Source organism: Molothrus aeneus, chromosome 9 (genome assembly GCF_037042795.1).
Source record: "Molothrus aeneus isolate 106 chromosome 9, BPBGC_Maene_1.0, whole genome shotgun sequence".
Lineage (NCBI taxonomy): Eukaryota > Metazoa > Chordata > Aves > Passeriformes > Icteridae > Molothrus > Molothrus aeneus.
The window spans coordinates 7,905,364-7,929,561 of NC_089654.1; the positions used below are offsets into that span (position 1 = coordinate 7,905,364).

The 24,198-nt window shown below is 47.2% G+C and overlaps 1 protein-coding gene across 1 annotated transcript; it reads right to left on the reverse strand.

The window, feature by feature from the left end:
- Positions 1-1,460: 1,460 nt before the first annotated feature.
- On the reverse strand, positions 1,461-22,255 carry SLC5A9 (solute carrier family 5 member 9). The gene is made up of 13 exons (XM_066555579.1): positions 22,226-22,255; positions 20,369-20,473; positions 17,907-18,071; positions 15,273-15,378; positions 14,616-14,696; positions 13,662-13,867; positions 12,707-12,842; positions 11,745-11,852; positions 11,430-11,580; positions 10,218-10,386; positions 9,484-9,699; positions 3,553-3,694; positions 1,461-1,922 (listed from the first exon to the last, which is right to left on the reverse strand). The coding sequence occupies exons 1-13, from the start codon at positions 22,238-22,240 to the stop codon at positions 1,714-1,716; spliced, it is 1,809 nt and encodes a 602-aa protein (XP_066411676.1). The 5' UTR covers positions 22,241-22,255; the 3' UTR covers positions 1,461-1,713.
- Between the last annotated feature and the right edge of the window lie 1,943 nt (positions 22,256-24,198).

Here is a 24,198-nt window from a genome sequence, read left to right on the forward strand (position 1 = left end):
GCAGCTGGTGCCAGCCTGTGGCAGATGGGACAGCTTCAGTCACCCCTGTGAGCTGTGCTGGACAGGGACACACACAGCTGCTGGGATTGCTGTGAGACCAAGGGAGGGAAGGCATGGAGGTGGCTTCAGCTGTGATACAGGACCCCAAGGCAGGAATTTCACAGCCACTGGATGTCTGTAGGGCTCCCTGCTCCCCTGGAAGGATTTTAAACCTGTACCAGTAACAGTAGGAAGGGAATTCTGATAGGTTCCTTCTAATAGGTATATTTATTATTATTATTATTATTATTATTATTATTATTATTATTATTATTATTATTATTATTATTATTATTATTATTGATGTTTATATTGTTGGTATTTTATTTTTATTTTGTTATTTGTTTATTTGTTATTGTTGATATTTTTATTTTATTTTTTTATTCCCATCAAAAGATGGGAGGGGAAAATTGGACAAGAGTGCAGAGGAAAGGAAACTAAACCATGTAAATTTAGTGAATTTGTTTCTTTTCCTCCTGGGGAGCAAAAGTACAGAGGGGTGCTGGCACTCAGCCCACCTGTGCCCTCCTCTCCAGCTTTCCCCTGGTGGAGTTCTGTTCTGCAGGAACACAGGGAAGGCAGTGCTCCCTGCAGGAATCCCAGGAGAGCTGGGATCCTGGTTAGGAGCACTTTAACTGAGGAACAGGGACCTCCAGCTGCAATTCCCCTGAGCAGGTGCCCATCTGTGCATGCCAAAGGTGCTGTGGGTGCCTCTCCCTCCTTGTCCCAGAACTCCAGTGTGAGGAACCAGAGAATTCACAGTGCCCTGTTTGCTTACCCTCCACCCTGCTGAAATGCCTGTGGTTTGATTCCTTTCCTTTGTAATAAACTGTGCCCACCACAGCGTATATTCTTTTAAATAACATTTTAAAATATTTTCTGGTAAATTAAAGTGATGACATGTTTGTAGGGCTCATTGTTAATTTCATTTCCTTTGGCTCAGCCAGCCAGATAAAATGCAATGTTATTAATCTTTGTTTAAAAGAAGATCCTTTGCCGAACAGTAATAAATGATCTTGATAGATTTGTCAGGAAAATGAATGATAATCATTTGCAGACAGACACAAGCCTAGTATGGAAGATTAATAAGAAAATATGTATTGGCATCATTAATAACATCTGCTGCCAATGCACTTGGATATTGGTTACAGGCTGAGAGCAATGTGTTCTTGTTAGGACACCACAACTCATCCCCTGCTGCCACAACCAGCCTGCACAGAGCTCCTGTTCAGCTGGAGTTACATTTTTTGATTGATTTGGTTTTAGTTTTATTTCTTTTTTTAGCTAATTACATTGTTTTCCTAGAAAACACAAGCAAAGGTCAAGATGTTTTGAGACAACTTTCCTTTATTTCAATCAAACCTCTCAGACTTCCCCTCCCCAATCATTCTTTTCCCTTTTGTTTCACTTCAGTGCGTCAAAGTAGTAGTGAAGTCAGAAGAGCTTACCCATGAAATGTGCTCCTGACTTGTCCCACATGCTATCCCATTCATCCCCTGCATCCCAGCTGTGACCAGTGCTGAGTTTTGGTCCCCCCTCATGGAGAAGCTGAGCCCCACAATCATTCCCAGCAAGCAGTGCCTCCAGGGAAGGGCTGTGCTGCTCTGTCACCTGATGCTCCCAGCTTAGACAGGAAGGTGAGAGCAACCAAAGCCACGCCAGTCCTGACCCAGCTCAGCCAAAATATGCCCAGAGGAAGATGTTGGTGGCCATCAGGAGAATGGCACTAATGTTACACACAATCTTCCACTGGGGCTTCTCCTCGATGCTGGTGAGCCTGTGCTCCAGGGCTGCTCTCTCCTCCGGGGCCAGGGTGGGCGTGGGGTTGGTGGGCAGACCACAGAACCACATGTACACCATTTTCCACCAGGGACGTTTGGCTGCTGCAAGAAAGAGACCAAAACCTGTCTCTTGGAATCTGCTGGGACTCTTCCTTCCCTTCTCCCAGTTTTTTGGAGGTGCCTTGGCCAGTCTGGAGTGGGGCTTGAGAGGGACCTTGTGTGGGAGATGCAAGGCGATGGAAAGAAGGGAAAAGGAAAATGAAAATGAAAAAGGAAAAGGGGAAAAGGAGGAGGAGAAGGAGAAGGAGAAGGAGAAGGAGAAGGAGAAGGAGAAGGAGAAGGAGAAGGAGAAGGAGAAGGAGAAGGAGAAGGAGAAGGAGAAGAAAGAAAGGGAAAAGGGAAAGGGAAAGGAAAAGGAAAAGGAAAAGGAAAAGGAAAAGGAAAAGGAAAAGGAAAAGGAAAAGGAAAAGGAAAAGGAAAAGGAAAAGGAAAAGGTTCTCTCTAGACCATGTACAGCACAGCCTGATTGCAGTGAGTTGATTGCACCACTCACTCATTAGTTAATTAACAAACCTCTTCCCCTTCATCCCCACCCCAGAATCTGCTTTTTAAAATTCCTGACAGCATGATGGTCCATTTAGAGATATCCCAGCTTGTTTATTACACATGGCATGCCAGGTGAAGTGTGTGTTTTAATTTTCAGTCCTCTGCTGTGTGTATTTCACTCGCTGTTCTTTCCAAATATAACCTTTTTTGAAATACAGGATGTTATAGGGCCTTGAAAAAAGGTGTTACTCAGAAAAAAAACCCTCATTAAACTGTCAACTGCTGTGTTTCACATTTCCTTCCTCATTTCTGCTAATTACCAAAATACCAAGGTATTTGTTTATAAAAACATGGGCTAGTAAAGTGAACTAGGAATTGATAAGAAATAAGTAGTAAGGCTGAATAACTGCATTCAACTTAAACCCAGATTTACTCTATTGGGGAAGAAAAAAATCAAAGGATTTGTTTAGATGTTCACTTCCATTTAGCTTGGCTGTGATTGGTTCCAATGTCCTTTGGACTGACCAGCAAATGGCAGAAGTGAAGAAATATTGTTTGTGTCTTTATTCTGAGGTTCCTGCTCTGTAACCTTCAAAATTTAAGCTCAAAACCAGAAAGTTGCATTTTTAATAGATTTGCAGAATAAAGCTCTGTCCACTCTGAAAATAACTAGCCTATGCAGCAACTCCTGCTACTGTTCTGTCCCCTGACAACCCTTTAATTTCACTTTGCTCTGCTTTCCTTCCTATTAAATACCTCTGGTAAGACACAGAGCTATTTAAGGTCTGAGTTTTAACCATGGCTTGCATCCTAAGGGAAGATGCAAAGATCCTGTTGGCATCATGGAAATGAGAAAAGTGAGGCCTGTGGGTTCATTCTAGGGCATCCACAAAGTGCACGTCTGCTCCCAGGTCTCCTGGTCCTCTCAGACTGTGCTGCTATTTTGGAGCTCTTTTTTTCAGGTATCTCAGCTCTTCTGAGCCATTCAGAGGGGTGTGACATCGAGGTGTGTTGGGAGGACCAAGAACCACAACACTTGCATTTGTCACATCCTTAAAACTGCAAATGCAAGCCCCAGCTCCAGAGAATGGACCAGGTGGCCCCTCATGAATTTGGGGATGTTTATGGGGTCCTGGCTGTGCACTCCCAGGCACCTGAGTGTGTTTGTGCACAGACAGAGCCCTACCTGCCTCCTCCTTGCCATCTGAAGCTGCAGCTTCCACCAGGTCCTTCTCATTCTGTTCCGGGCCAGTCTGTGCTGCTTCACTGTTTTCCAGGATTATGGCAGGTGCTTTTTTGTGCCTGGTCCACCACATGAGGCCATCCAGCTGCAAAGTGGAACAGAGAGAAAGTGCTCACTGCCTGCCTGTCCCAGTGTGGCCACCCAGACATCTCCCTCCTTGGGGGACACAGGTCCAAGGTTGTCGCAGACATCTTTTTGTGAAAATCTTTTCTTAGGATTTTTTTCTCTTCTGAGAAGCTGAGAGGCCTCAGAAGCTGAATGTAAACAATGGTTATCTGCTGCTGTGGAATGCAACAGGTGGATCTGGGATTGGTCTCCTGTGGATGTTTAGATTTACTGACTAGTCACAGCAGAGCTAGCTCTCTCTCTGTCTGAGCTACAGATCTTTGTTATTCATTCTTTTCTATTCTATTCTTAACTAGCTTCTGAAGAAACCTTTTCTTCTATTTCTTTTTAGTATAGCTATAATGTAATATATATATATATATATATATATATATAATGAAATAATAAATCAAGCCTTCTGAACATAGAGTCAACATTCTCGTCTCTTGCCTCATCCCTGTGAACACTGTCACACAAGGTGATGCTGAGGCCTCTTGGGGGTGATCCCCCAATTTCCCTCCCTTCCTTCCCTGGGTAAGAAGGCTGGCACCATCCAGCCAGAGTTGAAAAGCTGAGAAAAAATGTGAAATAATCTTGTTTCTCTCCTTCAATTTTTTAAATGAACTTGTTCCATCCCTGTCTCTGAGGATTAACCCTTTAGCAGACATTGGAAAAGCAGGTTCCTATTTGCAAGGCCCATGTGATTGATCTCAAACAATGATGGTCTGCTTCCAGAATGGCAGCCCTCCAACAGGGAAAGGTAATAAAGTCAAATAAATAAAAGTAAATCAAAGAAGAAGCCAAGACACCCTCTCTGGATACAGTCAGTCCCAGACAGCTGTTGTGCCCTCAGAAGATTTTTTTTAAATTCCAGAATTCTCTGATGGGCCAATACAAGACCTTGCCTGTCTCTGCAGAGAGCCAGAAAGGATGATCAGTCTGCTTTACAAATGCCCAAGTTCTGAAACTCTTATCCCAGAGCAAGCCTGAAAATCTCCCTGGAGCACAGGGAGTGCACAGGAGCCATCGATCCTGCAAACCTCAGTGGCCCTTTGGCAGCTCAGGGGGGCCACACATCCCAGGGCTCAGAGATCTGGGCTTAAGCCAGGCCTGCTGCTGACCTTGGCATGCCCACGATCTCAGTGGCTCTTCCTGACCCCTGTCCTGGCTCATCCCTCCCTCCCAAAGGCAGCTCCAGCCTGGCAGGGGGGCACAGGGGCACAGGGAAGGGCAGGCACAGTCACACACAGGCCCCAGGAGCAGCTGCCTCCCTGCTCTGCCTGTGTGTGGATATGAACCTCCCCAATGGGTCACTCACAAAGTAACACAAGTTCAATTTCTGAATTTTGCACACACCAATCCAGGCAGAAGCTTCCAGCTGACACAGAATGTTGCATAATTTCCAGAAGATTTATAGCTTTATTTAAATCATTTTCAACCAAGATGAGCATTGGGCAGGGCTAATCTTTCTTGTCATGAAGTGGTAAATTGCTTTGATTTGGTGATCCTCATCTTTCTCAGGCATGCTTTTTTTTTTTTTTTTTCAATCATTTAGGAAATGTCACTGGAATATAGTAAAGTTTTAGGGTTCTAAAGGATTTCCAAAACTTTTTTCCTTTTCTCTCCACACATGAGGGAACCTCATGGCATCACCCCACTGACCCACCCAGGAGAGCTGGTGCCTCTGCCATGGCCAATAAAGAAAACCAGCACCCTAGAGAGCTCCTGGTGACACCACAGCACCCTGCAGCTGTGAGCTGCGGTGGGTTTGGGCTGAATGCACCCCTTGAGATCCCCTCTCTGCTCTTTGCCATTGCTGTGGGGCACAGCAGCAGCTCTGTGGGGCTGGCTGGGCTTGCCAAGGGATGGGCAGGGGAGGCAGGTGGTGGCAGTGCCTGGAGAAAGCAGGACAATGCTTCACTCTGAATTGCCCACAGGGAGCTGTGTCAGCTTTACTGACTGGGACCTTGGAAGTGCTGCCTGAGGCCACCCTGTCCAAGGGCAGGGGAGCAGGAGGGAGCCTTGTGCTGGGTCCTGGGGAGCCCTGTGGCTCTGCCCCCATCTGCAGAGTCACCCTGGGCACTGCTGGGGGAGCCCTGTGTCCCCCCTTAGTTTGCTCCTGCCAGCACCCACAGAGCTGAGCATGGCTCAGAGCCACCAAGGGATGCTGGGGAGCTCCAGCTGCAGCACCCACAGAGCTCTCAGAGCTCTCAGTGCCACCAAGGGATGCTGGGGAGCTCCAGCTGCAGCACCCACAGAGCTCTCAGAGCTCTCAGTGCCACCAAGGGATGCTGGGGAGCTCCAGCTGCAGCACCTCAGGGCTCTCAGGGTGGGCTCAGAGCAGCCCAGGGGGGCTTGGTGCTCCTCCTTGGTGCTCCTCCTTGGTGCTCCTCCTTGGTGCTCCTCCTAAGCTGTGCACCAAGAGGAGCCAATAGAGCCGTGCCCCAGGACACAGGGAGAGATCCCAGTCCCAGAGCACAGCGGGTGGAATTGCCAATCCATCAGCCTGCCTGGGTGAGCCCTGAGCCCTGGGGAGCTGGTGCAGCACTCAGTGCTTTGTGGGCTGCTCCCCTCCCTTTTCTCCCTCACAGTCTCCTTGGGCAAGGGAGTTTGCAAGAACTCAGCAAAGTTTTCCTTTTGTTGTTTGTAAACTAGAATAAATCCTTCTGTTCCAAAATGCCATCTGGCACCTGACAGTTGTGTTTCAGCTTCACAGTCTCAAATTTAATTGTAAGCTCTTTTGCAGGGCTTTCAAGGACGGCGTGACACAATATGGACTACCTACAATGAAGACATATGAACTCTGGAGCATACCAAACAAATTCCTTGCATACTTGTTTTCCAGCACAGCATCAATCACCACAGGGATGGGAGAGTGTCCAAAACAGCAGGAGAAAATGCTACAGCTTGCAGTTCTCAGATTGTAATTCATTTAAAGCCAGGAACATTAGCTGTACCACTCTAACATCAGATACAAATCTCTTTTCTCCTTTTGCCCATTTACTATCTCAAAAGCATTGAGATTCAATATTTAAAGTTGTCCAGTGTAGATCCTCAGCTGGTGCAAAGTGACATAACTGTGCTCAACAGCTGTTCCTGGTCTTTGAAGGCAATGGAGCTGTGGTGATTTACATCTGCTGAGGTATGATCTATCACTGTATTTCCTAGCTTTGTCTTTGCTGCCTTGTTTTTCTACTCTTTTTGCTTGACAAAACAAATGACACAATTCCTAGCTCTTGTGCCATGCCTTTCATCATTCCATCCCCAAGCACTGCAGTAAAGGATGAGCAGAACCAGCCCCATGTGAGCCTTAGGGGAGAAACACCCGAGGCTCAGGAAGGGAATTGATGGACCAGGAAGCTCCAGAGCTCCACAGGGCCTTGTGCAGGATACCCAGCACAGCATCCCCCTCCCAGCACTGCCACAGGGACACTCAGGCCCTCCACCACAGGTTTGCCCATTGCATGCCGAGTCAATAATGGCCAAACACAAAGGCCAGGTGCCACTCTCTACCCAGACAGGCAGAGCCTGGCACATCCACCCTGATCTCCACCTCCTGCCCTTCCTTCCCCAAACACTTCTGTCCCTGAGCCAGCACAGCCACACACTCACTGGAGATGAGGGGGAAAACCATGAGAAACCATGTCACCAGAAGTGATGGTCCAAAGCCACACCTCTGCTCATGTCCAGGGCAAAACCTGGGGTGAATCTGACCCAGGAAAATGAAAAATTTTGGTCTCAGTGCTACCCACCCAGATTCCTGCCAGACAGGCAGAAACCCAGCAGTGTGGTCTCCTACTTCAGTTAAACCCCATGCCTTCCTTTGGCTGTTCTCCGAGGAACAAGGGCAGACCTTTCCTGTTGAAACTGGGGGTAAATAGTAGAAACTGAATGCAATCAGACAAATAGAAATGGGGACAGGCTCTCCCATTCCTACTGAGCCGTGGAAAGAGGGAATGAGCTACTGCTTAGTGGCACAAATTTCCTGGCAGTCCATCCCATTTTCCTGGTGGTGGGAAGATACTGAGGGGTAGGGGGCACGTGGGGTGGTCATCACAAATACCAGATGATGGATCTGGGTCTCTGTGTCCAGCCTTTCACTGCCACAGCCTGTATCATTAATTCTCATTCATTTTCTACAACAGAATCTCTTACACAGGGGGCAAGCACTGAGCTCAGCACTATGGGGGGTCCATGGCATACCAAAAGGCTATCCTGAACAACTCTATTGAGAGCATTTAGCCCAAAAAGCCCAGCTGATGTTAGCTCCTGGCCAGTGCTGCCCTTCAGCAAGCTCTCCTCCCTCCCTGGCCACCTCCCACCCTTTGTTCCTCTGGGATAACTGCACACAGCTGCGTCAGACAGAATCCTGCCCTCCCTGACCATACCCCTGGCTCTTTGAAGGATGTGTTAAATAAGGTCACTTACATCCAGCACCTATAAACTCACACGTTTCAGTAGAAATACCACTGAAAATCTCCCCTGGGGAATCTAAGATTGGAACCTCTCTTTCTCTAATTCTTTTATAGTGGGGTCCATGCTGAAAAGCCCCTCCTGGAAGATGCTTGAAATGTTTTCCTACCTCTGAGGTCAGACTAAAAAGCCTGGAGGTGCTGGGGCCAGTTTCTCCATCTCCTGAACTGCTGGTTTGATGCTCACTGTTCACCAGTGCTGTGTTAATGCATCTTATCTTGCTGTTGCTGTGGGCAGGGAGCTCTGCACATGTTTAGCTATCACAGGTCAGATGATAAGTGGGAACTCATTAAACCACAGTAATTAATTGCTGGCAACCATCTGGCCACCCCTGAGCAGTCATGAACAACGTAAGCAGCAGAACTAATGGTGCCTCCTTGCCAGTATTTCTCTCTCCCATGTGGATCCTCTGATAGCTAATAAAAGCTGAGAGTTTATCTCCAAGCAGACACAAAGCCAGCCTCTCTCCCCCCTCCCCTCCCCTATCTGAGCACCTGCTTTCATGTAATCTTCAGGAGCAGGGTCTCTTTGACACCTATAACATTCCATCAAACATCCATGGAGCTGGTTAATGCTTTACAAGTTATGAGGAAGCAGCAGATTGATGCCATCACAGCATTTTCTCTCTCATGCAGTTAGGCAGGAAAAAATAGGTCTTTTTAATCTATCCAGTAACCTTTGCTGAGAGGTAGGTGGTAGTTTTGTTATATTGGCAGCTGCTTTAAAACTTGGGACTGGGAAGAGTTGCTTGAAGGTTTTATTATATAAAACCTCCCAACTCTGCACCATTTTAATGTGCTAAGTAAAAGAAAGTTGTGCTTCCCTCAAAGTTATTAAATTTAATTGAGATCACATTGGGACAAAATGTTATTTTCCTAAATGCCCATGTTGCAAAAGATATTAATCTTGTTTGCCTGCAAGATTGATGCTGGCTCTGCTGAAGCAGGCTAGATGCTACAATTAGATATATTTAATTCCTCCTCAGCAGTGCTCTGTAATGTGATTTCATCTCCTTCCCCTTCTTCTTTTCTTCCTCTAGCAGTTATGATGGGCTGCGGTGTCTGCCCAGCTCTGGGCACAGCATGGGAACTCACACTCAATTTGAAGCACTCATGCTCAGCAGCATTAACACTCTGTGATCTGGGGGACAGGGAGAGCTGAGCAGCAAGGGCTTCTTGGCAGCACATGCATTACACACCATTTCCTGGCCATGCAGGAGCAGGGAAGGGCAGATCCCAGGGAATTTGGGTATCCAAACGGGGGCTCTGGGGAAAGGGCATGGCTGCAGTCACTCACCTTTTCTTCAGGGATGGGTGGGGTGCAGAGGCTGACCAGGAGGATGGCAATGGAAGTGAGGACAAAGAGGATGAGGGCCAAGTAGAGGTAGTGCACGTCCTTCAGCACAGCTGGCCTCCTGTCCTCCTCCCCACAGGATGGGGCACTGTAAATAAACTCCAGGATCATCCGAACCACACCAACAACAAAGCCGGCCATGAGGCCCCAGAAAGCACCCTGAGAAAAGGCAAACGCAGAGAAAAGGTCACTGCAAGTTTCCTCTGGTTGTGGATTTCCCTCCCCTCTCCCTCTTTCCCCAGACTTTTTATGCCTGATGGAAATCCACACTGAGGTGCATCAAAGGAGAATTTTTTCAGGTAAAAACCCTCATTTTCTCTTGTTGTCCTTGAGCATGGAGCACACAGAGCACAAACAATGCAAGAATCTCCTCCTAACAACACTCCTCCAATGAGCCTTTGACACATCATCCCTAAATGGCAGAACAACTTCCCTTTCATGCTTTCAAATGGGACTGCCAAAAAGTCCCACTTGCAGTGACTTCTTAGAAGCAAACCCACACCCACTAGAGCCTGGGCTAAGATCCACTAATGCATGCCAGGAAAGGCTGCCTGATTGTCACTCTTGAGCTGGACTGAGTTTAACCAGTCTCAAAGGCTAAGCACTGAGGGAAGAGATACCTCTTTATTTTATCAAATTAAACACATGTATCAATTGGTTGTTGGCACTTCACTTACAGGCTCATTAACCCTCTTGCAGAAGATTGCCAGGATAAAGAGGGCTGCAATTGGTGGGCTCAGACAGCTGCCTATGGACTGAATGTAGTCAAAGAGCTTCCCACTGTTGGCCGACTGAACCATTGGGATCCAGAGAATGCTGACAACCACAAGGATGAGGGTGAAGACTCTGAAAGAGAAGGATAAAATTGTATTAACTCTGTAGGTGGATTTGCAGCAAAACACGCTCCCAGTTGTTCTTGGAATTTTCTAAGAAAAAATCCACAGATCGCTATCAAGAATCTTTCCTTGTGTACACAGGAAAAGAGAAAGTTGTTCTCCCAATGTGAGCCTGGTGTAACATGGTCTTCAATGACCTTGCTCTTGGACATGACAGGAAGAGGGAGCTGGTAGCTTGTGGAAGCAATCTTTCTGCCAGCTTTCCAAGCAGGTAATGTGCTCAGTCTCTTGCCTTTGCCAAATTCCAACTCGTTTGCTACTTATTAAAATTGTGTTTGGGGTCTCGGGTGAATATTGAAACCTTCCTCTGCCTTTGCACTGTGTGCCACAGAGGTTTGCCCATAGTGCTGAGCAAGAGGGACTCGTCCTGTACCCACTCTGCCATGGTGAAGTGTGAGTTTGCCTGCAGCCTTCAGCTATGGCTCAGCAAAGTTTAGACCTTAATGCTCATGACTGGAGAGCAAAACTTCCACACTGAATGCAGCCTAAATTCCCCTGTCTGGAGGAGAACTTTATATGCCCCTGATAGAACACAGCACCAAAACTCATCTGCAAAGGACACTACAACTTATCACAGAGACAGAAAGCTGGGAGACTCAGCTCTGCACTTTACCCTGAAGAAAAAAGAAAAAAAAAAAAGTAATTGCAACATATCACTCCTGTCTGATGCAAAAATAACATTTTTATAGACCTCTGGTGACAATGACTCAAGAGCACTTTTGGCTTTTCTAAAAGTTACGTTTAAAGCAGTTTTTATAATAAGTTTAGAGAGAAGAGAGGCAATTATCTGCTTAGCTCAGTGGAACACTCAGAGTTTCTCCTTGACCAGGCCTATCCAAGATGAAGCCGGAAAACACAACGCTCTTTCCCAGGCTGTCCTCCTGCTCTGTATTGCAGGCACCAGATTTTTCTCCGTGAGCCCAGCCTGGAGGATGCAAAAGCTGCTATCAGAAGAGATGGTGAGAGGAACGAGACATAAATAAATGCAAGGACCTGCCCACAATCATCAGCTCCTGCTCGGAGGCCTGCCTGCGGACCCGCTGCCAGATGTCCAGCACGAAGAGGGTGCTACTGCTGTTGAAAACAGAGGTGAGGGAGCTCATCAGGGCTGCCATCATCACTGCAATCATCAAACCCCGGAGCCCTGCAGGAGACAAACACAGAAGGGGAATCAGGGCTGGGCCTCCAAGCACTGTTTTTTCCATCCTGCTCTCTGGTAAGATTTCCTTCAGATGGGTAAGGACAGCCTGATCCCCCCACCCCGTGCAGAGCCTGGCCCAAGCCCAGCCCCACGAGGGTGTTCCTCACCATCAGGCATGAGTTCAATGACCAGTTTGGGGTAGGCAATGTTGGAACAACCCACAGCAGCTCCACAGATCCTTTTGCAGACCTCTGGGTCCACACAGGCCACTTCATCTGGGGAACACAGGGAAACAACAGGGAGTCAGTGCAAACCCCACTGCACATCAAGGGAACAAATCCTGATGCCTTGTGCAGTTTCATACAAATTCAGAGGTGGAATACAGCTACAATGAGTGGAGCTGGAAAATGCTTTATATCATATAATAGAGGTGAAACTTTGAGATGACATTTTGAAATTCTGTTCAGGATACAGCTGAATCTCTCCTGGGTGTTGCATAACTGTAATCCTTGATGATTTGTCACTTGTGGGAACTGGACTGTTTCCATGAACCTGTCAGCTGGATTCCCAGGGATGCTGGAGGCTCACTTACTGCTGTTTAGGAAATCTGGGAAATAAGCTCTTTCCTCTGGGAGTGGTCCTTCTAACCAAGTTATTCTTCCTGGAAAGAGGAAGGCTCTGGAGAAACCAGCAGTGAGAGCTCCTTGGGATATAAGGGAGGCTCGTTTAGCCTAATCCACCAGGACCTAAATGAGTTTGTGTGGGAGGTTGCTAAAACTCTCCAAGATACTGAATGGATGTAATCCATAGGATCTGAAGGACAACCTCAGTGCTCCATGAGTTTAATTTCACTGACTCCCTCCAGATAGATGAATGCAGTGTCCACAGCATGGAGTTATATGCCCCCAATGGCAAAGTATGTCCCTTATGTCTACTCCTGGGGATTTCTGCCACTGTGGGAGAACTGGAGATGGAGGGAGGGCTTGGGAACACCATGGTGCAACAGGAACCTCTATGAACATGCCTGCAGGACAGCAATTTCTGAGTTGCACAAGTGCTGGCAGACCTGTGTGGGATTAGTGGTCACAGCAGGATGGAGCCCCGTGTCAAGGAAGATGGGAAGGCTTACCTGGGAAAAGAGCTCTGCTGATCATTCCTGGCATGACAAGGAAAAACACAGGGAAGAGTTTCAGATATCCTGCAAACACTGATCCACCTTTGGCATGGGAGAGGTTCTTGGCAGAGAGAGACCTCTGGACCATCACCTGCAAACAGTGCAGAAAGGGAGCAGAGAATGAAAGAGCAGCACAGCAGAGAGAGCAGGATCCATTCCCTCTGTCTCTCCTTCTCAGGGATGACTTTCAGCCCACAGGATCCCAGGGTGTTTTGCATGCCAAGGACAACTTTCCCACCTCACTGACTGCAGCCTGCTGCCACCACTCAGAGCTCAGTCCACAGGCTACAGGAGAGGGCAGCGTGGAAATTTCCTTTACAGGAATAATTTCACCCTTGACTGAAATGAAGCCACCTTGAGGGCTGGAGACAGCAGCTGTGTGGCAGCACGAGACACAGGATGAAGCAGACTGTGGGTGTTTTGGTAAAAAGCTCAGTGGTGGGGTTTCATAATTGTCCCATCTGAAAGTACAGAAGCAGTGTCTCGAGAAACACACTCAGCTTTCCTTGTTTGTAGCTTGAAAAGGAATAAGGGACATGAGACATCTGGGAATATGAATGAAGGAATATTGTCTGGAGGTCCGCTCAAGGTCACGGCACAGCCAGCTCCAGATTCACATTTTTATATCCTCGTCATGATAACTGCATGAAGACTCCCAGTACTCACCAGCCCACAGTGGGATAAAGATGGATGAAAACAACCTGTTCTCACTGCACTAAGAAGTGCATAAAATTAGCAGCTTGCTGAGAAGGTGGAAGGAGTGAGACATTCTGGTCTAGACCAGTAAAAAAAGTAGCAGCTCCTGCACACTGAGGCACAGTGATTTTTCAGCTTACAGATCCACAGACTGAGGAGTGGACTAAAAATAACACTGTGGTGGTTTGTCTGCTGAGGGAAAGGTCTTATTTACCTGGTCAGTGCACCAGCACCAAAGAGCCACCACTGTGAGACCAAATACAAGGCCAGGCCAGGGAAGGTCTCCTGTGATGGGATCCCTGAACAAATGAAAGGCATCTGCACGTGGGAGGTGACAGTCTGTGTTTGGGACTGTGATCTTTGGTATTGCTGTGCTGTATTTCTCCTTAAGTCCTTCATACCAGCCAACTTTTTCAAATCCTGTAAAGAAAATGCCAGTGATTTAAGGGCTGTTGCATCATGCAAAGTTATTATCTAATCTGAGTCTCGTGATTACTTTTCTTTTATCTTCCTCTTATCTCCTTTACTTTTCATTCCACCTTTGCTTTTTGCAGTCAAAGTTTCTACAGAAGTCAGCTGGATTTTGCCCAGAGTCCTTGTGGTTTAAACAATACATTCTGGAAGAGGATCAATGCAGGAAAGCCTCCATGATCCTAATCCCTGCAATGTCATCAGCATCTAGTTTTTACTTATACACCCTCCAAAAGCTAGAGCAGGAAAGTATAACATGAAAAAAAGATATACCTAGTTTAGATCTTTCTGTTTGCCAAGAAGGCTTAAAACAAAGACTGATGGTGGTCATTTCCTTGTTGCTGTTTATTTTTTTTATAACTCTCAGTTGCACCCATATGAACTCCCAAAGTCAACAGTAGAAATCAGCAGGGCTACTCTGAATTGATATGGGCTTAATGAGAGCTAAATTTGGCTCTGAGAATGTGATGTTCCAAAGTTCTTTGGCAACTCCAGTGAAGTGAAGGTATCCAGAGCCTCACCTCCATGCAGTTAGCAAGGATGAAGACAGTATGATGGCTTGGAGAATGAGACTTGTGCTGGCACCACTTCTATGAGCAGATCAAACTCATTTCTGCACCACACATGAAAGGGCAAGGCACCTGCTAAGGTCTAGTGGCCTTGGGAGCACTAAAGTGCCACTGCAGGTTCCCCTTACCTATGAACATGAGGACCAAAGCTCCCAGCACCATGATCAGGGTCTGCAGCACGTCTGTGTAAATCACAGCAGTCAAACCCCCTGCCAGGAGAAGCAGAGACAGCAGTCAGTGTGTCACCATGCACAGGTGACACAGGGAAACAGGCACCTCACCTGGAATAAAAGCTTTCTTTAGCCCCAGCCCTGGCATTTCAGGACAGACCCACTGGGAGAAGCTGGTGCTGAGCTGCTCCTCTGGAGCCCACAGCTGTCACAAGCCCTCCCATGAGGAACAGTGTGGAAGGTTTTCCATGTTCATGGGAGAACTCAGAGGCAGCTCAGCATCTTAACAGCTAAAGTTGCTAACTTTGCAGAAAGGGAACAAAATAGCAAATATGGGCAGTGGTAACTTCCTGCACAGAGGGAGCCCAGAGCCTTGTGCAGTGTTAGAAAATCCTCTAAAAACAGTGATGCTTCCCCTGTACCTCTTTCCCATGGACCAAGAGGGGAAGAGTCAAAGATCTCCAACAGCTGAGAGTAACAAGGCAGGTACTACCAGCAACTGGGGCAATGTCTTCCTCAGACCAGAACCTGAACACTCTTTCCCCTCTGTAGGAAATGGGAAACTTATATCCTAAGTTCCAGTTTATGATGTGTCCTTCAAAACCAGCTATTTACCAGCTATGGTGTAGACAGCAGTCACTGCTAGCAGGACCACAGTGGACAAGTAGAGGTTCCAGCCCAAAGCAGTTTGGATGAACAATGCTCCAGCAAAAATGTCTGTCTGGAATAAAAAAACCAAGGGCAGTCTGGCGTTAGCAGTGCTTCGTGCAAGGGAAATCTAATAAAGCAGCCTGCAGCCCTCTGCGGCTGGAAGCACTGACAGGGGAGGACACCACCAAGGTGAACTGGAAGGGGAGGAGAAGAGCTGTTGGGACTCTTGGCTCTGAACCTTGTTTTGCTGTAAGGAAAAACTTTCCTCCAGGTCAGAGTTTTCAGGATTTGGGAGAGCAGCAGGGTGAAAATGAAGGTGCTACGCCAAGGGACTAAAAAGAAATCAAAAGAAAGATCATCTTGAGGCATAGAATCCTGGCTGGCACTGAGAAGGACTGGTGTAAGCTGTCACTTCTTTTGGTGACTGAGAACACATCCCTGGATAGCAGAGCCCGTGTGTCCACAGGCAGACACAGGAGGCAAGGAGGGGGAGATAGTGGAGACCTTTTCTTCCCAGGGCTGCCTCTAGAGCGGCCTCACGGTCCAGAGACACTCCCTCTTGAAAGACTCCTAAAGAGTCACTGATGTCTTGTACCATGATTGGTTTATCTGAGAAGGTCAACAGGTGGTTTTTCTGTTCATGCAGTTCAGCACATTAGAGTGACTCCAGAAAAACAGGTTATACCTGCTGAGGACCTCACTAGAAATACAGAAAGTCCCATCCACTGTGTTTTGTTTGGACCTTCTGGCAGAGTGACACCAGAAACCGGGTGAAACCTGGAATTACACAGATAACATCATTCCAAATTGCAGAAGGTGATATGGGAGATGTTTATGTTGGGAAGGTAAGGTAGAAGGACACCTGTGAGTCTGGTATGGGGTGAGATACAGGTGAAGACCCTTGCCAAGGGAGGCAGAAGGGATGGGGCAAGAATTCCATTTGCTGTATCTGAAATGAGCACCCTAAAAGCAAAGAGCCCTGACCTCTGTGGGCCTGAGACGTGACAGGCACAGCCAGCACTCCACAGGAATCCTTTCCCCTTCTGGGGTTTGGCTTCCCACAGGAAACACCACCACCTCTGTAGCCGTGCAGGATCAGCCCTCTGACAATACTGTTTATTGAGATCTCTGTTTTCTTTGCAAGCCAAGAAGACTCTGCAGTGCCCTGGTTGTTGACCTACGTTTGGGCAGAAAGCACAGGGAGAAAAATCCTTCTTGTAACCAAGTGCCTGCTGTCCAGCCAGCCGCTAAATGAGCTCTCCACAAACAATAGCTGTGCTTAATAGAAAGCACCTGTCACGGCCATAAAGTGCCCCAGCCACATCCATCAGCCACGCGTGAATTGGCTGTGCAGAGGAGAAACCAGTGGGATGAAACAGCACTGATGGGGGCCAGGGTCCTGCTCTGAAAAGCACTGGCAAATGCTGCTCTGCTGAAGGTCACTCTGAAAGACAGCTCTGTTTCATACCTTGTCTGCGTGGCTGTCTCACTCTGGGCTGCTGCAGGAGAGAGCTGCTATTTATCCCTCACAGGTAAAGAGGCTTTAAGTGCCTTTTTGCAAGGCCTCACTCACTCTGTCACCCAGGGCTGTGCTCTGGTCCCACAGAGCAAAGCTGGAGGCAGTGCTGACAGCAGTGGGTGACATGACCAAGAGCTGCCCATCAGAGGGGGAAATCTATCCCACACTCCCAGCCTGGAGCTCCTCTCAATGCCCCTCCCAGGAGCTGAGGCATAATGAGCCTGGGAGAAGGACCTTGAAGCCACATGAGTGTTTTATCTCCAGTCAGTGTCTCCCAAGGCAATTTGACATCTGAATTTTTCAGAAGGGTCTAGTGAAAGCTGGCTTGTACTGACCTTGGGATAATCAGCTGGAGACAAAGGACTGACATCTTCAGTCCCTGTAATGGACTCTCAAATACACTCCTCTCCCTCCAAGGGCACAGGTAGTTCTTAGTAAATATCTGAGCACAATTTCTGTTTCTTTGTGAATGGCATTTAAAAGGGGGAAATACCCAATATACCCAGTACACTGGGATTTGGTTACCAGCAGGGTACAATGCTACAAGCAATTCAGAAAAGATGCTGCATTTTGTCTTAAGCCAGAACCTACCTCCCTTTTCACTGTACCCTTTTTGTGCAACACAAGTGAGAAAGAGAGAGGAACAACCATAAAATACCTAATGCTGAAATCTCAACTACAAGAACAACAGCAGGTTTATGATAGTTTAAGAGAATTTCATCTCTACAAGATGCAGCCAGCCAGATTTTCACACGGGGTAATGCAGCCCTTCCTCTATCTCTGATGCCTAAGGTTTGATGTGATAGAAGAGGAAAAGCAGGCAGACAGCCCACGGTACTTACACTGTTTAGCAATTAGTTGCACATCCCTGTAAAGTTCTCACTGTGCATTGCTGTTTAATGAGGGCTCTGTCTCTCTCTTAGGAAAGGTCTCCATGATCAATACAGAGGCAAGGGCAGCACACTAACACACTGCAGCTGCTCCTGGGAGTGGAGCTGGTCCTTTGAGCAGCCCTGCCTTGCACCCGGATGTGCTCTCCCCGCCCTAGACACGAGGCGGGTGTTCAGATGGACACATACCGATATCCTGGTGAATATGTAGAGAATCAGGGACACCACAGACGTGTAGATTTGCAGCCTCTGCCCTCCAAACCTCTTCTTCAGGTACTCGGGCAGGGTGACAACTCCTGCTGCGATGTAAACTGGCGTGAAGATCCAGCCCAGAGCCAGCAGTGGCCAGATGGCCTGTTAAGGAGACAGAGAATAAAGGCACAGGACTCAACACATGGGAACAGCTCTTCCCCCTGTTCTGGCAGTAGCCATCCTAAGAAAGCAGAAAGGTACAGTGCCATGTGATGTATTCGAGTGTCACTGTCATATTTTCTGAAAAATCCCTTCACCAGGATTTCTTCTCCTGGAAAGCTGAGAAGCCTCAGAGAAAAATGAAAACAATCATTATCTGATTGTTTCTCCTATGATTTGCTGCTTTGGAACGTGGTTTGGACATTGTTTACCAACCACATTGGTTTCATGTGAATTGTCTTAACCTAATGACCAATCACTGTCAAGCTGTGTTGGACTCTGAGGAGAGAGTCACGAGTTTTTCATTATTATCTTCTAGCCTTCTGTCTGTATCCTTTCTCTATTCTTTAGTATAGTATTCTTTAATATAATATAATATCATAAAATAATAAATTATAAAATAATTATTATAATTTATATATTTAAATTATAAAATAATATATTAAAAAATAATAAATTAGCCTTCTAAGAACATGGAGTCAGATTCATCTTTCCTCCCCGTGGTGGGGAACCCCAAAAATACCACATTTGAGAAGCAGACTGAGTTTTTCTCCCTGCTCAGAAGATGAGCCAGCAGCTGGAGGAATTATTACAATTCAGCCAAATGCTTTTGAAGATCTCCTCCTAAGGCCTGCATTTCTCTCTGTCATGGGTGTCCCCTTCGTCTTCCATCCCCTGGTCTTTTTAGCAAGGTGGTGTATTCTGTTGCTCTGGTTCTCTGAAAGATGATGGTGTATTTGGTGGCCTTTAAAACCACTGATGCTGTGGCAGTGAAGAGTTAAGTGATTCAGAGCAGGATGGGAGCATCTGTTTGTTGCTCGATTAGCAAGTGATGAGGCTGAGGCAGCAGACTGTCCCTGTGGAGCATAAAAATAAGCAACAGCAAGATTCTGCTGGGATGTTCTCCTTGCAGGCTGGTGCAGATGTGCTTCTGTCACTGGTAGATAAAGAGGCACTTTAGTTGCTTTGTCACAGGTGAAGAGTCTTTTGGAAAGTGTAAAGGCATTCCTCATGTATTTCTTCTCTAATTCCCAGCAAAAGCCCAAACAGGAGAACTTGAAGGTACATGAAAGCCATGGGATCATCAAACCCCACCTCCTGGTGGTCTCCAGCCATTATCTTTCATCCTTACATTTATTTTGATCAGTTATTTAAGTTTTCAGAAAAAAAACTGATCCCTGTGAGCAGAGATTGTGACTGATTGAGAGCAGCCATGGCTCCTGCAGTGGCAGAGACTGGCTGTGGTGAAAGATGCTCCTATGTTCCTTCCAGCTGAATGATGTCCCATGGCACAGGGAGACAGTAATGGCATATGTAAGTTCTCTTTCCAATCTGAAATAAATCAATCTGAACTCATGAAGTTAGATTTGCCCTGAAACACAATCTTGTCTTCATGAGCTTCTAAAGTGACTTGAATAAATTTCCTTTGAGAACAACAATATTATGTCCTACGTGCACCAGGCTGAACAGTCTCTGTTTTCTTCACAAAGGATTTAAAGGTGACTTAAAAGGTCTAGAAAAAAACATTGCAGTGAATACATACCGCAGGAGAGAGCTTTGATGAGCCCTGCCTGTGCTTGGCACTACTAACACTCTCTGCTGAGGTAGGCAAGAGATTCAGTTAGATGAGTGATGCTTCTTGTGAGGCTGGCACTAATCTCACTCCTCATCAGCTGAGAAATTTCATTAGCACCACACACCAAGGGCCTGGTTTTCATGCTCTTGTGTGTGCTGTCAGTGGCAATTTTCCAGGCCACTTCAACAGGGCACAATGAGTCCTGCCTTCACACCCAGATGTTCACCCCAGAGGTGCCACCTTTTGGCAGCTGCCAGGTGAAGAGAGTGTTGCTGATTTTCATGGATTTACAGTGAATACAGGAGCACATGCTGCATCTTTTTGCTTTTTTTTTTCCAGTTCCTTGCACCCAGAATCCTGTGATTATCCAAGTACCTTTCCAGCATCCATTACCTTTTATTTTAATCTTCACAAGTGCAGAATAAAGCTTAAAAATAAGGCTGTGCACCACTGGGAAGGCCAAAGAGCGAATAATCCCAGTGAATTCCACTTAAACTAAAATAAAGATCTCACGTTTCCGAGGCTGTCGGAATGTCTGCCGGCTTCTCTCCTGAGAGTTGAGCACTTGTTGCTGCTGCTACCGTTAAACACCTGATTTTGGAGGGAAACCCCCAGTCCCTGTGTAAACAGTGACATCTCTGTTGGCAGCAGAGCTGGCACTCACATTCCACTCAAAGCCCCCAACGGCGATGCCCCCGGCTGCCGCCGTGCCCGCCAGGCCGATGAAGGAACCGCTGCCCACGTCGGTCGACATCAGGGAGGCTCCAATCTGGAACACAGGGCACAGGGATGGAACTGAGACACCCACCTGGAGGGACTTCTCTATCAACCCAAGCATTTCCCCCCCCATAGAGTCTCTTTCCCCAGGGTCTCGTCTCCTTGTGGTTAGGCAGATGGGTGCTGACGCAGAGTTGGGTTTTCCTTCAGCTCTCCTCTCCTCACCTACATTTTGATATGGTAAAGCACATCCCTGCTCCCTTCCACTGCCCCCACTCCAGTGCAAAGCTTAATCTCAGACTCAGGGCTCACTTTGCCAGTGGTTCTGAGAAGCACACCTGTTACAGGGGCACAGCAGAGGGAGGGGAGCCTGGTGACACCACAGATTTCTCAGCGTCCATGAAATGTGGTGGATTTCTCCATTCCCTTGTTTGGCAGCCAGCAAGGTGCCATCTCTGACCTTGCTGACCCTCGCTCTGCCTCCACATGTCTTGCAATTCAATATCAGGTCTTAGCTGAGGCCTTGTAATGCACATCTGAAACCTGTCACTCTGATAAAAACAATAATAAAATACAGATAAGCCAGTCATGTACTCAAGGTGAAGGCCACGAGGAGCTGAGCCTGCAGAAGAGCTGCAGAGGTGGAATCAGCTCTGACAAACAAATCTGAGAAGTGAACAGCATTAGAGGTAGCTGAACCTAAAAGGAACCTAAAAGAGTTCAGAAGAGACATGTACCAAACACCCTCTTCAGCCACCTGTAGTTGGAGCCAAAAGCAGTGACAATGTTTTGGGATTTGTTTGGGAGATTTTTTAAATAGAAAAAAAAAACCCAGATATCTTGTTTAGAAGAACAAGATTGAGGAAAAAATATTCAACTTTAGTATCTTTTAATTTTCCCCCTCCTAATTAGAGAAAACCATCAAGCTAAGCTTTTGCATTAAATGTCACTTGGCTGAGGCAGAAGTTTAAAGAACTTTTAAGAAATGACAGATTTTAGAGAGGTGTATGTGTCTCTGGTGGAAGAGGCTGAAAATCTAGCCTAGTGAATTTATGGGCAATGCACAGCCAAAGGAAAAAAAGAAAAACCTGTTTTGGTTGAGAAGTGCATTCCGTTACTCACGACTCACTGAAGAGATATATGGTTCTAGAGTCTGGCATTGGCTGAGAAGAATCTTTATTCCTGTGGCATTTTTATTTCTTTCCAACTCTAAATTATCTTTATATGTACATTTCACTCCCAAGAAAAGGCTCCTTCAATAGATTATTTTTTCCTTCAGAGTGAAGATTTATACTTCAGTGGTTTGAAGTTTATATCCTGTACATTGTTAGTCAATAAACTCAACTCGGCTCTAAATAGCAAGGGCTCAAAGTCCTGGGATTAGGGATTATTTTTGATTTAGTGCTTAAATGCTCTTTACTGGATAACACATTCCTAGATTACCTAATGCTCTTTTGACTTGGGAACATCAGTGGAGAGTTCAAGCAAAGAAGTTTCCAACCCAGGTAGGCAGCCAGCATTCCCCAACTTTCATCAGTGGGAACATTTTTATTGCTGACTTTAAGCAGAGAGACTGAGGTTTGGAAAACCCTGAAGGTGCTGAGCTACCCTTTTGGCCTGGCAGCTCCATGCTGCAGCCCACTGGCAAAGATGAGTGGGATGATTCCTTATGCATCCTTCATCTGTGCCCTTCATCTCAAGACTACAGTCAGAACATGTAAAGGCTGGGTCTCCTCACCAGACCTGCTCTCACACCTGGAATTGCTTTCAAACCATGAGAAACAGAGGGAAGCATTTCACTCACAGGCCACCAAGACATGGATCTTCCAGCCAGGAAATATCCTCCAACAGTGCCCCGGCTCGCTCGTACTGATGACTGGAAGCACAGGAAAAAGAACAGGAAAAAATGTTTTTCTCCATTCACCCTCCTTGAGTCAGACCAAGCCTGGAGAATCCTCAGTGTCTGGCCTCAGCACCAGCTCCAAAATAGTTTTATGGATCTGTTAGGTATGCCAGGCTTCACACACTGCTTCTGCCCCTTTTTGTGCAGGCTTCTGACAGTCGTGCTGTGGAAAGAAGCTGCCTGAACCTGTTTAACGACTTCTCCCTGAATGTATCAACTGGGAGAGAAAAAACAGTTCAGCCAAGCAGAACACAGTAGGTGTCTGTGACAGAGGCCTTTGCCAAACAACACGAACAAATCATTAGCAACAATCTTTCCAAAGTTTTTAAGGTCCCATTTTAGTCTTCTCCAGCATAACCTTGGCTTTTCTTTTGCCTCCTGCCTGTCCATACCCAGATGTGAGACTGCTCTGAGCCGAGCATCATTCCCAGAACAACCTCCAGGGAGTGATCCCACAGTTGTCCCCGGCTGGGGTGGAAGTGAAGGCTCACAGAAGGATTCCTGTCACCCCCAAATTTGCTCCATAGGCACTGGGATAATTTGTGCAGAGGATGCCATTTGCAGGCTAACCCCTTTGTACCCAGGAGGAGTGCAGGGATCATCAAAGCCTCTCTGGCTCTGGCAGACCCAAACCAGGCCCCTCAGGGACTCACCCATATCCCCACAGCGAGGATAAAGACGAAGTACAGAACCACCACGATGATGTCTGCCACTGCAAAGGCTGCTGCTGCCTTGTCCCCTGGCAGCCCAGGCAGCTCTGTGGTGGCTGTGCTCTGCTGGCTCATGGCTCTGAGCAAACTGATGGTTTGATCCCTCACGATGGACTGAAATGCACGTTGGCCTTCATCGTTTCCCTTGTAATAATTAACAGGGTCAAGAATGTGTGAGTGGGGAGCAGAGGCCAGGCAGACTGTGACATTTTTCAGCAGGAGCTTGGTCTCCATGAATCATCAGAGAGGGCCACCACACAGCTCCGTGGTGTGAGGATTCCTCCCATTCCCCCTCCTGTCCATTTACCAGTGGTCCTTTCTCCTGCCCATTTACCCACTGGTGACACCCACTGGGATGTAGGAAATGGTTCTGCTTTGAGGTCTGCCTGGACAAGGCTTGTGCCCCTCAGCCAGCTCTGGAATGGCTCTGCCAGGCCCAGTAGGACCCTTGTGTCCCAGGACATGGGCAGGAAGGACAGAGGGCTGGACCCTGTGACATATCAAACTATGCACCCAGGTCCCCAGCAGGGACATTTCTCATCCTGGTTTGCAGACAAGGTGGGCACCCTCCAGCACGAGCCCCCTGAAACAGGGGAGGGGGTCACACCAAACCTCTCCTCCAGTGGGCACAGGGAGGGGGTCACACCAAACCTCCCCTCCTTTGCAGGGACAGCTTTGGGAGGATCATTAAAGGTTCCTCCTGGGGCTGGCAGAGCCTTCCAGAGTCTTCTCCAGGCAGACCACAGACCTCAAAGCAGAACCATCTCCTACATCCCCCAGCCTCACCCTCTGTGGTCCCTCACCCCATGACATATCACATGGGACATTTTAAACTTAGGTGAGCTGTGCTTGATCTTGGTTTCTAGGGAGGCATCAAAACCTCTCTCTGTCTCACTTTGTTTTATTCCCCTCTCTCCCAGATTTTTCTTGCAAATGCTGGCTACCGACTTGCTCATTAATTGCACAGCTAACATGAAGCCCACATCCACCCCTGCTCCCCAGTCTGAGGCTCCCTGGGAGCAGTGCCTCCCTGTAGGCTCATTATCCACAAGAGGCTTTTCCAAATTGAAATGTTTCAACAAGCTGAAGTACAGTTACCAGAAATTAAATATCTGGAAGCCTAAATCCCCTGGTATAAACAGGCAGCTCTCCCTGCACAGAGCT

Bases quoted from the DNA above. Each gene is read 5' to 3' on its own strand.
- SLC5A9 (XM_066555579.1), bottom strand. The intron at 11,853-12,706 runs GTAAGCCTTCCC...TGTGTTCCCCAG, and splicing joins CAGCAGAGCTCTTTTCCCAG to ATGAAGTGGCCTGTGTGGAC. The intron at 11,581-11,744 runs GTGAGGAACACC...TGTCTCCTGCAG, and splicing joins CATTGAACTCATGCCTGATG to GGCTCCGGGGTTTGATGATT.